This window comes from Plutella xylostella, chromosome 14 (assembly GCF_932276165.1).
Source record: "Plutella xylostella chromosome 14, ilPluXylo3.1, whole genome shotgun sequence".
Lineage (NCBI taxonomy): Eukaryota > Metazoa > Arthropoda > Insecta > Lepidoptera > Plutellidae > Plutella > Plutella xylostella.
This window is the reverse complement of record NC_063994.1, coordinates 10,204,037-10,222,692: the sequence shown is the minus strand read 5'-3', so window position 1 is coordinate 10,222,692 and position 18,656 is coordinate 10,204,037. Positions and strand designations below refer to the sequence as shown.

At 41.6% G+C, this 18,656-nt stretch overlaps 1 protein-coding gene across 1 annotated transcript; it reads right to left on the bottom strand.

Annotated features, from left to right (window-relative positions):
* Positions 1–88: 88 nt before the first annotated feature.
* LOC105381403 (pre-mRNA cleavage complex 2 protein Pcf11) lies at positions 89–18,454 on the bottom strand. Its single transcript, XM_048625262.1, has 17 exons — positions 18,261–18,454; positions 17,940–18,151; positions 16,905–17,030; positions 16,640–16,816; positions 16,102–16,272; positions 13,687–13,848; positions 11,182–12,034; positions 7,865–8,012; positions 7,233–7,534; positions 5,433–7,013; positions 4,843–5,161; positions 4,354–4,479; positions 3,208–3,308; positions 2,635–2,855; positions 2,051–2,242; positions 1,393–1,558; positions 89–901 (listed from the first exon to the last, which is right to left on the bottom strand). The coding sequence occupies exons 2-17, from the start codon at positions 18,090–18,092 to the stop codon at positions 540–542; spliced, it is 5,160 nt and encodes a 1,719-aa protein (XP_048481219.1). The 5' UTR covers positions 18,093–18,151; positions 18,261–18,454; the 3' UTR covers positions 89–539.
* Positions 18,455–18,656: the final 202 nt, after the last annotated feature.

The window sequence follows — 18,656 nt, the reverse complement described above, 5'->3', positions numbered from 1 at the left end:
AGTGTTTGTGATTACAACATTGGCACTTGAAATTAAAGGAAAAAAGAAAAAGGATTAATCTAAGCTTAGTGAAGAGAAAAGTCAATAATATTTGTAACATTTTTATTCATTTTTTATTTTATAATTTTTTGATTTGTCTCGTTGAATTTACAGATAATTTACTTAGGTACATAAACAAATAAAATGAACACCGAAAATCTTATTCTATTCTTAAAAATAACAAAAGCTAAGTATTTTGATACACTATCAATTTGTCTTAAAAAACTTAAAATTTAATTCAAACAGACTAATCAATCCTCCATCCGAATACGGTAACGTAAACTGAAGTAAATTAATTTAAATAAAACAAGTTACTAAAACAAAATCAGAAATCATACAATATCCATTGTAACATTGTGATGCCACGTAGCATTCGCTACCACTACCACTAAAACCAATTCAATAAAACCTATTTATATACACATTACAATTAACACTACCTATATATACACAGAAGACGAACGAAAACACCTTAACTAATATCACAATTACAAAACACCTCACATAATTGAGCACAACCCTGAGAGCTCCGCGCCTCTTTGCACGGGCGGTTGTCGGCTAAACTCCTTGCCTTCTAGATGGGGCTTCAGCGTATACTCTAGCTCGGGTTCTTCGCCGGGCGGCGGCGGTTCATCCTCGACACTGATGTCCTCTAGAGCGGTGTCTATGGCGGGGGCGGTGACGAGCGTGGGGATGGTCTTGGTGATGTTGATGCGGATGCCGCCGGCGGGGAAGGCGGGCGGCGCGGGGGGCGCGGCCTCGAGCTGCAGGTTGCCGTCGATGGAGGACTGCACGGACGCGGACGGGGCGTCGGGCACGGTGCGGACGGCTTCCTCTTCGGCTGTGATGACTGGCTCGTCGTCTGTGGAAGGAAAGAGTTATTTATAACTATAAGGACTGATTTACATTGTGATGGTGACAAGTAAAGACCTATAAAATAAGGACAGTGATCTTCGCTGTTATTTGGATATTAAGTTTCCTCACTATGAATTCCCTTATAGTTTGTAGGTGGCAAAACCGAAAGTAGATTTTCAACACTTTAGACTTCAGAGACAGCTACAGCTATCTACCATACGATCGATCGGCACCACATTACTATCTGTACCTACAATTTTTGTTGGAAAGAAACCAGAAATCTACTATTTCTTCTGTGTAATCCCAACTAACTGTTTGAAGAGCTTGTGGCCTAAGTCATCAGCTTAATTCAGAAGGCACTTATAAAATAATCCTCATCACATCCCAACTGCTGAGGCATGGGTATCCTTCCAATGAAGTAAGGGTTCTTGCCTATTCCACCAGGCTGGCTGCAGGTTGGTAGTAATATAACAACAGTAATATTAAAAGCCAACTAACCAGGATCAACGGGCTCAACCTTGACCTTGACCAAGTCGAACTGGTGTCGCTGGTCCCTGTCGGCGCGCTCGGCCGCCGTCTCGTCGTCCGTGTCCGCGTCCTCCACGGTCACTTGTTCCACGGGCTCGGCCTTGTAGATGACATCGTCCTCTTCGCCTTCGTCTATCTGTGGGGGGAATTAGAGGGTCAGTTAACTCTCAATAGAAGTGCAAGAAAGGAGCCTTCACTGACATATCAACTTTACCTATGTAATATAGGGCCAGCGCACCCTAATTCTTTTAACTTACAAGTGAGGCTCTGGTCACTACTTTGTTACTGAATTTGTAGAAAGAAATAAACTATTCTTTGATTCTTTGAATCCTACTTAACCCAATGCTATTCTGGCTAATCCTTTCCCACTATGAAAACTCCTAGTATAGCTCTACATATACCACGTTTACATTAGTATGCCAGTTGGGACAACTTGCGCGTAATTGACCAATCTTGTTATTACGCCCTAACAATTCCAGACAAGACTATGCTGGTCCTTGCGGTTTTTGTCCAATCACGTTTAATAATCAGCTGCCCGACTGCGCTGTCTATTTTAGATAGTGTCAGTTCTTTATAGGCGATGTTAAACTCACGCAGAAAAGTTTAGTTATCTTTTATAACAACTTACCTCCAAAGCCTCAGTAATCTCCTTCACAGGTTCAATGACCTCCACATCATCTGTGTCGGACATCTGTGAACTTTCATCTGCATCTTTGATCTCTATGGCGTCTTCTTCCTTGTCTGTGGCGGGTGGAGCTTCCTCTGTGGCTGTGTCTTCGGTCTTAGGTTCCGGTTCCGGCTCTTCTTTCGCTAGGGACGCCTGCGGGATGGATGGGTGGTTAGTGGGGTTTATTTATGTGTGGGATTATAAAGTATATTTCAATTTCGGAAGGATTCTGTAGTAATAGTTAATAGAGGTCTCGTATGGAAGCTACATATACATTTAAAAATTAATGCTACTTAATCTGCGATGTAACCAAGTTTGTATAAAGGATAAATTAAACAACCACTATCGAAGATTCTGGTGCAGCCTGTAATGGCCCCTATAACCCAGGTCCCACGAATCAAATCGCTATATTCATCGCAAATCACTATTGTGTCATTTGCCTACGTTGATAAAGATGCCCTACAGCGAGAAAAGTCGACCAGAAGTCGACCATGAGGATGCCCTCATCCACACAAAATTAACCTAAACATGGTCCCAAAACATACCTTATAATCATCGAAGCACAACGGATGATAGTTCTTATCCTCATGGCGCACAGAGTTCCTGAGATGCCACTCGTCCTTGTCTTCGTTGTAAAACTGGTCGAATGCGTCTCCGCATAGAGCACAATGTCGGTCGGCGGGCGCGCCGGCGGCGACTGAGGGAGTCTCGGCCGCCGGTTCCACGCCCGTCTCTGTTGAACCGCCAGTCTCAAACCAGCTCTTTTCTGTTGGGGATAAAGGTTGAAATATGTGATATAAAACCGTTACATACATGTTATTATTATAAGAATTTAAAAACTTTTATAGTGATAATGATAAGTGCACCGGATTCTAATAACTGTCGACAATAGGTACAAAGCTAAATATAGTATGTGTAGTGTGTAACCTAGAGGTTGTCTCTAGTAGCGTAGCAGTTAGTGGTATATCTGTTCAGTTTGCCGATAGTGTTCACAGTTTGCGTTACGCGAGAAACGTGGGTAGGTAGGTAGTCTGTCTACTGGCAACGCATCTCTAAAGAAAAGGCCCTAGATATATTAAGATATAACAAAATGAAACTCTTTTAAACCAATAACTAACCTCTCTCATCCAAATCCTCCAGCTCCTCATACGTCAGCCAGTCCCTCAGATCATAATGCCACCGTCTGGAGTGCGCGCGCCTCGCCGAGTCCCGCTCGCGCCTGTTAGAAAGAAAGAAAGAAAAAACATTTATTTCTAGCACACACAGAAACAACACATAAGTTTACAAACAAAAAAGGTTAAAGAAAAAAAAATGGGCGTGAATGTTGTTGCCGGTGCCGAAATCGAAATGGGTTCTAGCTCAGCGTGATGCTATGTTAGGTATACCACACCATAGCGCTGGTTTTCAGCTAGATAGATAGATACATAGTTCTTTATTGCACAGAAAGACAAACATTACAGAAGGAAATGCACAACATAGATCGTACCATTGGCGGCCTTGTTACTAAGAGTTATTTCTTCAGGACTACCTCGCAGGGGAGAAATTATGTATAAGAAAAGGGGAAACTGCAAAATATCACAAACAGAACATTATCATCATCAGCCTATAATCATCCACTGCTGGACATAGGTCACACTCTCTACAACACTCGGTCCTCGGCCTTCCTCATCCACCCAACCCGCCACCCGCCTAAGGTCGTCAGTCCAGCGGGAAGGAAGGCGTCCCACGCTACGTTTGCTTGTTCGTGGAGAACCTCGAGAACTCGTCTACCCCAACGGTTATCGGTTCTTCGGCAGATATGACCAGCCCACTGCCACTTCAGCTTGCATATTTTGACAGCTATGTCGGTAACCTTAGTCCTCTGACGGATAACCTCATTTCTGATACGATCCATCAGAGAAACCCCAAGCATAGCTCTCTCCATAGCACGCTGAGCGACTTTAAATCGGTGGACCAGTCCTACCATCAGTGTCCACGTCTCTGCACCATACGTTATCACTGGCAGGACGCACCGGTTGAAGACTTTTGTCTTCAGGCTCTGAGGAATGGCCGAGGAGAATATGTGACGAAGTTTCCCGAATGCAGCCCAACCCAGTTGGATGCGCCTTGCAGCCTCCTTGTCGAAGTTGCTGCCTAGCAGAAGCAACTTCGACAAGGAGGCTGGGAATGTTACATTACAGTCCATAAAGTTGGTCAGTACCCACCTAAAGAGGGCAGAGGCGCTCCCTTTACGTTACGCTTATATATGTGCGGTGACCTCATACCTGTTCTGTCGGAAGTGCCAGTCGAGGTGCTGCGAGTAGCGCACGGTGTGCTCGGGCAGGAAGCGCGCGCCGCAGCCGCTGCACTGCATGCCGCCGTATAGACGGGAGACTAGGCCCGGCTGCTTGCTAGGGAGGTAGAGAAGTAGGGGTTATGGTATTGAAATATTGAGAAGGACTGTGGTGTCGTAACGGACAATATAACATTAATATAACAGTCTTTACATTCGAGAGGTTCTTTTCTTACAGTGAGAGAAAACATCGCGTGAAAACCTTCAAATCTAGATTCTAAATAATGTTATGTACCGTGAGTGAGTGAGTGAAGCGAAAAGCAGTTGGAACACTTGCCAGACACCTAGATTTTATTCCTGTTGCCATATCTGTACACAGGGGGATTGAATGTTAGGTAGGTAATGAAATACCATATGTTAGTTTTTTCTGCAGTTCTCCAGAAAATCCTACTTAGTAATGAAATATAACAAAAGCACTCACCCTCTCAAAGTCTCCGGTTTCATCAGATCCACCACATGAATCACACTCTTATCCTCCTTCGCTTTCACTTTCACTTCCTCTTTCACCTCCTTTGCATCCTCTTTAGGCACTTGCACTATCCCCGTAGCTATCAGCTTAGCAAACAGATCATTCACATTGATGTTCCCTAGCACGGGTATGGAGGGTTTCTCTTCGGGCTCCAAGCCCGGGATGCCAGCCCCGGGGTTGGAGAACAGGGGCTCGGCCATGCTGTAGCCGGAGAACGATGAGGCTGGAGCCATGCTTGAGGGCATCACACTGGCTAGCATGTCTAGGCCACCTGGAACAGGGAAATGGGGGTGTTTATTAAGATAAATATTTGGTATGTTAGCTTGGAATATTATAATAGCTGTATTCTAGATAAGACTTAACAGAAACAAATCAAATTTAGATGGATCTGATTGGGTAGCAAAATAAATATCGTTTTATGACGGCGAGAGAATTGAATATTAGCAGCAGACATTGGACTTTAGAGAGGGCTATGCTATAGGCAACTTTTACTTAATCCAACATATTTTGCTATAGCTATGTAACATAAAAAGCGTACAAACCTTGATTGCTCTCTCCGTCGGGACTCAGCACCTTGTCGGGTCGACTCGGCTCATCTTGATCCGTCTCCATCACTTCATCCTTCACTTCTCCCTCTCCCCCCTCGCTCACCGCGCCCGCCTTCACCCCCGCGGCCCCCGCCGGCGTCGCTAGCGACCCCTCCATACCCGCTATCTCTATCTGCCCCGGCTTAACCCCCCTAGGGAGAACAGAGAAGCGAATAAAATGCTTCGTCTGCCCAATGAATATCGGCTTCGGCAACCCCCCAAACTCAACCTTAAACGGCACTTCGTTTATCAACACGGTGCGTAAGGAATCGGCGAAGCGGATGCTGAAGAATTGGTTGTTTATTAGGAACTTCTGCGCTTTGCCGTCGAGGAAGACTGGGCACATGTGTTGGGCGTCTACGATTAGGTTTATTTTGCCAGCTATTAGGTCCGTGCGTCTGACTTTCCCGATGTCTACTTGCGGGGGAGGTCCGTCTAGTTGGATCATTCTGGGTTTGCCTTCGATGAGTAAAGCCACTGGCGGCGCTCCGAAGAAACATTCGTACCACTTCCCGTTAATGTATAGCTCCCTGGTCGGCGCGCCGAAGCGAATATCGAACACTTGCTCGTCTATTTCCACTTTCTTGTACTCATCGTTGAAATCCAAGACCACAGAGTCTTTGTTATCAAAGGTGATTCTTCTGGCTCCGGGCAAGAATTTGATTTCTCTCGGATCGTCCCAGTCCAGCATTATGACTGCCGTTTCCCCGTAGAATCTGATCTCTCTCGGGACGCCATCAATGTCTATCGTCTTCATGGGATCCTGGTCTATGTATTCAATAACCCTAAAGTCTGTCTGTGGTATGAGTTGTCCAGGGGCTCCAAGCGGCGGTGGCGACTCGACCCTTTGGTACGGAGTTAGCGGACTGGGCCCCTGACACATGCCTACTTTAGGCTGTATGAGCGGCGGACCGAATCTCTGCTCGAACTGCGGTCTAGGGATCCTCTTATCGAACTTATTTCTGAAGAATGGCGGCATAGGGCCACGGGGTCTTCTGGGGCCGTTGAAGTCTTCTCCTCTGGGCCTCATGGGGCGCCACATGGGTGGATATGGGCCTTGGGCAGGGCCCATAGGGAACATAGGGGGCATGGGCAGCGGCGGCCGCATGCCGCGAGGCATCGGGCCTTCCATCACGTCGGGGGCCACTCGCATGTCGAAGTCCTGCATGCCTTGCTTCACATCCTGACTGTTCGGAGGCGTGTCCATAAATGCTGGAGTAACCCTCTCATCTATATCACCGAATCTGTTCTGTTCAATATCATCATCACTTACATTGACTTTATGAAGTTTCCTCTTGGACATTTCTAGAGACTCTCTCTGCTTCGCCTCCTTGAGTTTCAGTTTCTCGTTAAGCTGCATGACTTGGAACATGAGAGTGTTGTACTGGTTTTTGTCCATTTTCCCGTCCTTGAAATGTTCCTTAGCCTGCGAGAGTATGAGCGAGATGGTCTCCTTGTTGACTTCGTCCTCTCCCTCTGTCCTCAGGTCTGTGTCGTCGGCGTTGCTGATCGTGCGTCTTCTTTCTCTTTCTAGGCCTGGAAAAGTACATGGATAATGATATTGGGACTCTAAGTTAGGTGTATATTGTGTACCTATGCTACTTTTATGTGTGGTTCAAGAAAGTCATACTGTTTTACACTGTAGATTGTGGAATCATGATTGAAACCCTAAATGCATCTTCTTGACCTAGCCCTACATTCCGAACGTATTGTTTAACAACCCACCAATCTAATGATCTTCAAAACTATACTCACTTGGTGACTTAGACAGCGAAGGTCTTCCCAGCAGGTCTTTCCGTTTAGTCGCTTCTGCCAACTTCGCTCTGACCTGGTCCAACTTGGACAGGCCTTTGGCATCCGGAGTCTTCTTCACCTCCGTCCAATCCTTGCCTTTAGGCGACGCTTGCGGCGAATCAACAGTCTCAGAATCCTCTTCTAAGTTTATCGCCCTGGAATCTATATCGGCTTTAGGGGACTCCGAAGCCAATGGGACTGTGTCTTTAACTTCTTCAACTTGCGGCAACTGCCTCAGGTCCACATCTTCGTTTCCGAACAGTCTGCAACGGAAATTGGAGGTTCTAGTCATCAGTTTAGGGTTTAGTTTGGTTTGACAGCGAATTAGTAAAAGCATAGTATAGTACAGGTAATGAGAAGAGTAGGATAATAACGTAAGGGCAGGGAGACCTTCAGGTAGTCAGTTGCTAGTAAAAGCTAACAGATGGTATTTCACAATAGAAAGTGGTGAAAAAAATAACAATGAATTGAACAAAGTCAAAGAATCGATAATTCCAGTAATATTACACTTTTGAAGAACTTTAAAACGAGCAACGAACAACATGAGGAGAAAATAGGTAGGTACTAGGACAACATAGGAATAAGAAACGTACATATCAAACTTATCAAGCTTGGTCTTCTTAGTTTTGCTCTCTTGGCCCTCGGTGGAAGGTCGTTTCTGCGCGACGGGCGAAGCCTTGGCCTCGATGGGCGCCAACACTCGCAAGTCAACATCCTTGCTTTCCACCACCCCTGGTATATCTGCAAACGAATCTGTATGTTTATGCAGCACTAGGGTTAAAACCCTTTGTTTTTTTTTTCACCTTGTTACCTGTTTGGAGCTCCAGTCCCGTTTACCAGTGCCTAACGTTCTTGCAACAACTCAATTCGTTTTTTATAACCTACCTAATTGATTTTATTATTATAATTTTGGATAAACTTACCATTTCTTTTCATTATGTCTAAAGGGTGAGGCAGAAATGGCAATATAAGCCAAAAGTGGGTCACGAAACTGCTAATTCTACTCGCCTTTTCTTCTAAATAAACTGAAGGACATTACTTTCTTTAGTACCTAGGAATCTATTCTTGTAGTTAGGATAACTCTTAAATTTTGACTCAGTTCTTAATATTTAAGAGATTTGTTAGACTTAAAATTAATTACAAATATTTTTTGATGATCGACCCTTTCGGCTTACAATAACCCTTTTCACCTCAAACATCCTGTGAATTTGTCACACACTAACTTAAGTTTAGCTTACAGTTTAGCCATAATAGCCTAATAATTAAACAGTCAGTATACTTCAACAGAAATACTGTACCAGCCGGTAAAGTATTTCTGTTGAAGTATAGGTTTGGATAGCCATCCAAACAGTAATTGATAGATATAAAACTTGATAAGTTGATAACACATGCTATACATATGCATACTATGATGTCATCACCTTCTTGGAAAACAAATAACTATGACAAATGTGTAGGTGTTCTTGTAACCTAGGTACTAGCTACGTACGTAGCTATGTTTAGTCACTTCAAAACAGCCTAATCCATTTGCCTTACGAATGACATTACTACTCTTCGAAATGATAAGGAAACTAGGTACCTTTAGGTAATGCACAGACACAGAAATTGTATAATACAATCAGTGCGTACAAAGTTCCCTGAGGTGAAAGAAATACCCGAACATAAGTTGATAATGCTCAAGTGTGAAGTTTAGTATAAATTAAACATTAAACCAATCAGAAATAAGAATCAGTGTAAGGCTCAGCGCACACCAAGAGCAGAGCAGAGCAGAGCATATTGTGAAATCATTGAAAAATTAATCTTATGATAATTCCATACATTTCAAAATTGAATACACGTCCCAACTTGATGCTCGACCATGCTCGAGCTTTCTAGTAAATGTTCGAGTATGCGTTCTAAAGTTTGCTCGACCATGCGCGAGCATTTTGCAGTTCGGTGTGCGCTGACGCTAAAACCGTGGAATATTTAAACTGGCCAAGAATAGAGCTGCAAAGGGCTGACTGCCAACCTCCAATGATGGAGAGGCACTACTTCTTGGAAAAAGAAATAAGAATTGTTATAAAAGATTAACGTAATGTAAAAGCAAGTGATGGTGGACTAGATTATAACATTTTTGAAACCACTCTCATACCCAAAAATAACTTCATAAAGGTTTTCAATTCGACTGTATTTGTTGAATTCTATGGGTGGACCGATATTGATCCTCTATTATTTGGAATGTGGTGCTTCTCATGGGAGTGTCATAACTTCATTTTATAAAAACGAAATCTAATATAATTTCAAATAGGCAATGAAAGTTGTAGCTAAAAGGAATTAACAAAGTCGACATGCTAAAAAATAAACAAAGCAAATTGACATGGATTGAGAGATAGTCGTGGGGTTACCACCTCTGCCCTCTGGACCTTATATGAAAACCATAGAAAAAATAAATTACGGTAACTATAAGTATGAAGAAAGAGATTGAAATTAAGTAGGTACTCAGGATAAAATATAGACTCGAAGAAAACGTTACCATCCTCGCTAACCAAGTCAAATATTGACCCATATGTAGCGCCATACCGGTCTTTAGCGTGTAATTTTATTTATTATGTGAAATAAATAAATAAAATCAGTAAATAATAATTAATAATATGTGGGGACATTTCACACACGGCCATCCGACCCCAAGCTAGGTAGAACCTGTGTTATGGGTGTCGGACAGCTGATATATCTACACAAATACATAGATAGATAGATACTAAATATAAATATCAACACCCAAGACCCGAGAACAAATATCTGTGTTTAAACAAATATCTGCCCCAGCCGGGAATCGAACCCGGGACCTTCGGCTCAGTAGTCAGGGTCACTAACCACTACGCCATTCGGTCGTCAAAGTAAATAATAATACCTAAATAACAAGTAAATACTTCCTGTACTAACTTAACGATGTTACCATGACGCAAGACAGTTTTGTGTCTCGGTCTTTATATCTATTTTGGACGAATTGCTACGTAACTACTCATGTCTTACCACAATAAACACTGAAGTAGATAATGTGGTAGATAAGTAGGTAATTATCCGTTATCTTCATCACTCCGTTTTCTTCAGCTTTCATCTTGTAGAGTCGATGGAATTCATTTTTCATGTAAAATTATGACTGTGGATATTGTGGTCTTGAAGCTTTCCGGAAAACAGCATTGCATGTAGTATCGAGGTCACGTTTTGTAACTTTATCGATATGATTCAGTTACTTACTAAATCTTCTAAATCCTTTTCTAAGATATAATGTGTGAATCTTTGTACCATTTTATGTAGGTAATCAAAAAAACATTTCAGTAACGTTAAGTCATCATGAGTGATCGATAGAAACTTCCTAATCTAAAAACGCGCAGCATCTCATAAAATATGGCACCAACTTAAAATTAAATTTATTCAGAACAAACGAGAAGTTGCAAGAACCTTGTAATTATCTAATGTAATGATCGCCTGCAGTTACCATCTCCTTTGTGCCAAATGAAGTATAATTGTGCAAACACATAGCACACACCCTTAGTGCAATTTTCACTCAAAAATATCACTCCCAATTTGTCCAAGTTATAAAAAACCCCTCACAAAGATTCTTGAAAATTTACAATGGAATTTTACTATCAAATTACTACTTTTTCAAGAGACAAATTGATTAAATTACTGTTTGATATCAAAACTTGTGTGCATGTTCTTGTAAGAAATAAGGGGTACAAAGACCGTCGAACATTCAATATGAATAACTCTCCAACAGTTGAAAAACATTTTATTGTCACACAACAGTGTTTGCCTACTTATATCTATTATCACAGATAGGACTAGAACTCTCGTTTTTTATTGTTTTCAATAGTTATATAATACTTTTACCCGTTGGTACGGTGTCTAACATAGTGTGATATCTTACTTGATGTCTGTTTGTCTGGGGCCGGGGTATCTTGGGTCGCTTCGGGGATTTTCTCGGGGCTTTCCGACTTGTCTCTGTTGCGGCGATAGCGTTCCTTGTGATAGTTCTTGAGTTCCTTGAACGACACGACTTCTGGATCCGGTTTGTCGACGTCCATGGGTTGTTCTTTTTGTTTCTTACGCGTTTCTTTGGCCTCTTTGGCTTTGGCCTTCTTTTCTGGGGAGCTTTCGGAGTTTTGTCCGTCGCGAGGTTTTTTCTTTCGTTCAGCTCGCGCCGCCTCTTTGCGTTTTTTCACAGGCGACGGCACTTCGTCCTTGGTTTTGGACGAGTCGTCGTTTCTGCTCAGTTTAGGTATCGGCGGCAGTTTGCTGATCTTTTTATGGTCTATTTGTAGCCGATTGATGTAGTCATCGACATTGTTTTTGGGCGACGACTTGATGTCGAAGTTATTCGCATCGATCTCCAGCTTCATCTTTTCCTCTTTCTCCTCCTCCTTCAGTTTCTCCTGCAGCTTTTTATTTCTCTCCTGCTTTTCCTCTTCAAGTTTCTTAGCTAGTCTCTTCTCTTTGTCTTGTCGTTTGCGTTCGTCGACATCTTTCTTTTTCTCCAACCTCGGGTCTCTTCTCTCCGGTCGTTTTCTCGGCGGAACGTGTTCGGGTCTGACGTCTATGGTGACGAAGTTCTTCCTCTTGGGTTTGTCGAGTGGTTTGATGTCGAAGACGTTGGGGGCGATGGCTGGGGGTGCGGGGGTCGCGGGTGGTGCGGGGGGCGCGCGCGCGAGGCGGGGGTCGCGGCGGGGGACCAGCATGGCGGCGCTCACCGGCGCGATGCGGCCCGTCGCCTTCGCCACCGGCTGAAACAAACCACACTGATGATGCGCTGGCGGAGGGTACAACGAATGTAGTGTATTATACATTATACAGCCTATAGACGGCCGCACAATTTCTGTGTAGTATTGAGTCTAACAGCTGCTGAGGATACTAAACAACAAGACCAGTGGTCTGTGGAGTTAAAATTTGGCATGTAGCAGTAAATCTGGGCTGAGACTTAATTGACACATAATTTCTGATGCTAAATATAAATTGATTACGATTTTTTAACCTAACGATACAAAGTGAAAACAGTTACAGTAAGCGACCTGTTACCATCGTATCTATACACTGAGACGACTAGTACAGTAGTCGCTATACCATTACCATACGTCACAACTGTAAAATAAGCGGACGTGATGCTACGTGATCTAGGATTCTAGGATATTATTATCACGATATTTCCGTGACCGTATGATTAAGATTAAATTTTTCTTCAATACACCTTGCAATTCCATTAAATCAAGATATTGCGAACTGCAAATTTGGTATTCATAAAAAAGTGTACCTACTCGAAATATCTACAGTACGGATAAAAAGTACCTATGTAGCGTGAGTCTTGTCTGCTACGAATAATTTGCATGTTAATCGACGTTATCAGTTAAAACAAAACTGGTTAGAGACGGCGTCAGTAGCACTCAACCGTGGCAAAATCATAATTAAAATTCCATCAAGGTTTTGAACATGCATAGATTGCTGTTCAGTCACATCAGATCAGAATAATAATGAGAGAAATTATTATGTAACAATGATACAACAACATCTACGAGTACAATAGTGTCACGAAATTATACTTTCATTTGTTTATGTCCATACTCTTCAATCTAAATTATCGTAGTCATATTTAAGGGGCTCTAAATATGCATCCGATATTAATATTTTGTGTGCGTGGAAAAGCTAGTAGACGATATATTAGTACAACCAAAATATACAAAATTTCGGCCTTGTGATGAAATAATGGTCCGTCTTCATTACAAATGAAATTATACATTACACAATAGATTTGCGTTAAGTCCGTGAAGCGGTAAATTGCCAAAATAATAGGTAGCAGATACCTGTTTTCATGAAATCGTACATACAGGGTAGAAAACGTAAAAGGGCTTCAAAGTTGGTACTTACGGTTGAAGCTACAGGGGAGACTATCAATATTTTGAAAAATTAGGCACAGCTTCAATAAACTTTTTTCACCATTACCCAATCATTGTCGAATTCTAGATATAGGCCTCGCCCAAAGAGCGGCATAGCACTCTGACCTTTGTCATACAACTACTACTCGTCACATATCCCATTACATCTCCGAGATCTAAGGTCCGGTAAAGCAGACAGGATGGCGTCCCACGATACCACTCTCTAGTAGTCATCATGATCATCACAACCCATAACGTGACGTCCCCGCTGCTGGGTCACGTTCCAATGAAGGGTTTTAGGCCTAGTCCACCACGCAGGCCTAGTGCGGGTTGGTGGACCCCAACACAAACAAGCTTATGCTGAGAGAGTTGTCGGGTAAGTGGGCAACCCGACTTTATACCATGACGAAGTTTATAAATACATACTTGGAAGACATATTCCATACATACTGTTATAAAAAAAAACACACATACACAACACAAAATAAACAATCTCAAATTGCACTCACCGGTCCGAGCCTCTGTTTCACCGGCACACCACCACCGCTTTCACCCACTACAGCCGCGTGGGTCACGAGCGGAGTGCCCAGTGCCCCCAGGGCCGGGGACACGTGCGGGTTCACCATCGCCATGGGCACCTGGTAGCCCGAGAGAGGGACTAGCGGCGCCGTCTGGTGACAAGAGTGCGGGGTTAGATGGCTATCATGGTAGAAGGGGTTTGGCAGGGAAGTTAGGTTATCAGGTATTGATTTGGCTCTGGAGTTTGTTGGCCAAATTCTTATCCGTAGACTATGACTATGATTGGTAGAAGATGATTATAGGTACATAATGTACTGTTACTCATAATACTATTGAATAATTTAACGGTATTGAAAGCCGAAAGGGGGTGACTTCAGTCCAGATACTTTGTTGGGTCACTTGAACCAATAGTGAATACTTATAGGGTGGTCGGTAGAAATTGTTATGTATGTGTTGTCTTTGACTTAGTCATACCACTCTGTACTTAGTCATACCATCCAATACAGTAATTATTGTAACGACACACAAATGTCTCACACATGTGAGTTTGAGTGGCTGAAATCAATAAACCTTCACGCGTTAAGGGGCCGTACGTGCCTAGTCTATTTGTAAAACATTCACGATAATTATGTTGATTTTAGATTAGATGTATCGAAGTGTGATAGATAGTGAATTAATAATTATACCGATATGGCAGGTACAAGAGGTTGTTTCTTAATCTACAGGCTATCGCAATCTATAGCTAATAGGTCTCGTCTTAAAATAATTTTAGATTAATTATTAATTAATTTTAGAATTTATAACAATAAAAATCAGGCTGATTTCCAAGATATTATGTCCACCACATGAACAAATAAAAAAAAACCTTTTAAAGCGGCTTTCACTTTCTCCAAGGTGATTCAGAGCAATAAACTTGTTTTGTTAAAGAAAAAAACCCACTCAACTGCAACCACTTTTATCAACGACATTATTTTATAGGAAACCAAGTGAATCTCAATGTTTAATGCATTTTGTACTTCCTATACAATGCGGAGAATCGTTGTGCAATTTCGGAATTAAGTTGCCCGCTCAATTTAAGTTCATACGAATTATTCAATTCTATCAATTAATTTAGCACGTAAACTATATTCTCTTTATAATGCATTAAGCACATATGTATTTATTTAAGTATGAAGCATTTCTATTATTAACTTGACCATAAACCTTATTGTAAGTAATTAATAACTAATAAGCTAATGAAAATAATTTCTTGCTGCCAATTACTAAACTAAAATACACCTTAATTAGTTTTTAATGTTTAAATTACTTTGTAATGTCAAATAAACAATAACTCAACGAATATTAGGATACAATTTATAACTACGGTATCGATAATAAAATTCCCTAACAACAAACTACCAGGAAAATCGATATTCAACAGGAAATTATGTTTAGAAATATGCTGAACGTGTTTCTATTTCAGTTCATACGTGTATCCAACAGTGTATCATCAAGAAATACAAAACAGTATTGTGTTATACTTTAAACATTATGTAGAAGTGGTTTTATGTCCCTTCACACGGTGCTTTAAAATATGTTCATGGACAATAGCTGTATAGTGCCACAAACTTATCTGTTCCGGTGACAGCTCACGTAAATGTGTAATATTTCTTCATTATATAAGATTTTAAGTTTGCCGGTAGTGGTAATTCACTCTTGTGGTTTCAATAAACCCATCTAATCTATATCAATATCAATATATAATTCATTAGTAAATAATGAGATTTGGATCAATTAAGTTTGCTCTCACCGGAACAGATAAGTTTGTCGCACTCTACAATGGTTTAAGTCAGCTAATGAAATGAAAACGATACATAAATATCTGACGTTACTATAAAATATAATAGATACTAATGTACGTCGACAACACTGGATTAGATAAGGCTAGTCAAGTAGGTCAAACACTATAGCAACGGTAACGGTACACTACAATACTGTTGATTGCAAATTTTACACCTAGAAAGAAAATAGAGCCTTTGCCTTTTTTGGCTCATCATCAACATCAGCCCTCTGTCGCCCACTGTTGGGCATCTCTTTTTATAGCTGGCTCAAAATCGTACATAGCTTCACATCGCCCCTTTGCTCCCCAGCGGAGATTGGGAATAAGTAAGTTTTTCAGTACTTACATAAAAAAAGAAAATAAATAAATATGTGGGGACATGTCACACACGGCCTTCCGACCCCAAGCTAGGCGGAACCTGTGATATGGGTATCGGACAGCTGATACATCTACACAAATACAAAGATAGATACATAAATATAACAGTCAGGGCCACTAACCACTACACCATTCGACCGTCCGACCGTATAGCAAATAAATGCCTTTGACTTTGACCATCAAACAAACAGTAGGTATATACACTCACCATATGAACCCCCTTCTCAGCCAGCTCGCACTGCCGGCGCGCCTGCTCCAGCTCCATCTCCACCTTCTTGCGCTGCAGCATCAGCAGCTCCTGCTCCTTCCGAGCCAGCACCGCGCGCATCTTCTCCTCCTCGGGGGTCAGGACTGGCACTGATGAGGTGGTGGCCACAGGCTGCGAAGGGATGGGTGGTTAGAATGAGGGTTTCGGTGCTGGGTATAGGTGGGTAGGTCTCCTGCAGTGGACTGCTATTGGCTGATGATGATGATGGGTATAGGCAAGGGGTGGTAAAATTCAGCTAGCAATTCTAGCTACTGATAATTTCAAATTTGTGAGGTTTGTGGTCAAATGTGATAGAAGAACACTACATACATACATACAGAGCAGTATTGTAACTACTCTAATAGGGTAGTAACTAATGAGTCATATCTATGCGTAGTATCAAGATGTAGAGCGTAAATAATCTGGTGATCACCAGGAAAGCATGCAGTACAAAGCATCTAAAACTTAACAGACAAACGAAAAATAACTTAAAAAACACCTTTTTCAGATAATTTGGATTTACATGGATGTTGGACGGCTGCGGCTGGGCCTGTATCGGCCACGCCGGGTCTATGAGGTTCACTTTAACATCCAGCTGGTACAGCTTTGTTGCAGGAAACACGTCGTGCCACGTCTCCCGCAGCTTGAACATCTGAGAACGAGTCTTCTCGTCCACCTGTAACATTTACAACTCCTTTGTAAGATTCTTGGCAACACGAATAATACAATATAAGAAATAATATGATAGTGAAATTGGTAGTTACCTGTTTGAAAGTCCTAGTAAACATATTGACGATTTTCTCCGAAAACTTAGACGTGTAAGCACCACCGACATTCTTGATGATGGAGTCCACTAAATAGAGGACGGGGAGCTTGATGTCCGGGTGGACCTGTATGGAGAAAAACACTTTCTAGTCCCACTATTTCCCCGTCTATGGATGCTCAAGGTTGGGACCCCTTCACAACCAAATATCGAGTTTTTTCCTTATAATTAATTATGATACAGGTTTAGTATTTTCAAAATGTGCTTGTATATGATGGTATTATTGTGGTGTAGGTAAGAATAAGACAAGAGTTTGTTTAAGCAAAAATTTAATTTGCACATGAAAAATAAATAAGGAAGAACTCAGTTTTGATAATCTGTTTATTGTAACGGTAACAAAATGGTTTCATATAGTTACAGCTGGAATAAACTTGTGGACTGGTTTTATTTTAGTTACACACCAATCAAGGCATTTATATAAGGGCATTCAGTGGCAGAACAGGTATCTCCATCTATGTTAAATTGAAAATCTATAAATAATGTACAAGACTTCTGTTGGACAAAATATTATCTATAATCATAATATTTAGTGCATTATGTTAGAGGCAATTTATTTATGTGTGGTACAAATACTAATGAATTCTATCTGTAGATATTTAACTAAATTTTTGACTAAAATGTTAAACAGAACAGTTAAAGATTTGGCTGGAGTTTAAATTGAAGTAGATAGCATGTTATTTAGAACAGAATGTAAGCTTAAAAATAAACAAGAATCGTATTTACGTTAAATCATGCTAAGATAACAAAATATCAATGCAATAATGCAGACTACTATAAAACTTGATCAACTCAGGAGATACCTGTTCAGTTTAAGGACATTTACACGAGTCAGTGCTCCTTTCCATTGGCAGACAACACGCAACAAACATATGCGCCGCCAACTGGTATCGCATCAGACACTTTCCCTACATCACGTGACACCGTGGCACTTATCCAGGCACCTGCCACTCCCGAAACATTAAAAATGCAAATTCACCTTCTCCAAATGCTTCTCCACAGTTTCAACTATCACCCCGGCGTGCTCGATGTTCTCCTCAGCTAGGATCGTGAGCATGTTGATGAGGGGCTTGCTGTTCACCGTCAGATCCGACAAGCTCGACGCATACTCCTCCGCGATTTCCTTCGACATCTTGCCCGCTGAGAGAAGCCGTTGTCACCATAACAAGCACAATCTTCAACAGCACATCACTGCAAAGAGTAATACAATACTGAATTCGCCAGAATCACTCGTTACGTGGATGAAAAAATGAATATGGCGAGGCGGGGACGTCCTCAAAAAACACGTAGGGGAACTTACATTATCACCGCTATAGCACGTTAGTGCAGATAAAACTAAGATGTTAACCCAATCAATGTCACGTCCGAACTAAATACACATTTTAATTAGTATTTCGTAATATTTCACCACGGATAAACGAAGATTTCTTGATTTGTTCACGTTTCACGACTTTTTCCACGGAAAACAAAATGGTGGATGAATTTAAATTGAATGAACGCTTCGAATAAAACTTTATTTCATTCACTCATTATCCGTTGCGCATGCGCGCCAAACTATAGAATGTAACCAACCTAGTTTCCACACGTTGAATACGAACATAATCGATCGATTATAACTATTCTGCCTTTTTAAACAACATGCAAGTGAACAAAACGTTGATCGATTTGATTCATGAATACGATCCACGAGCAAGAA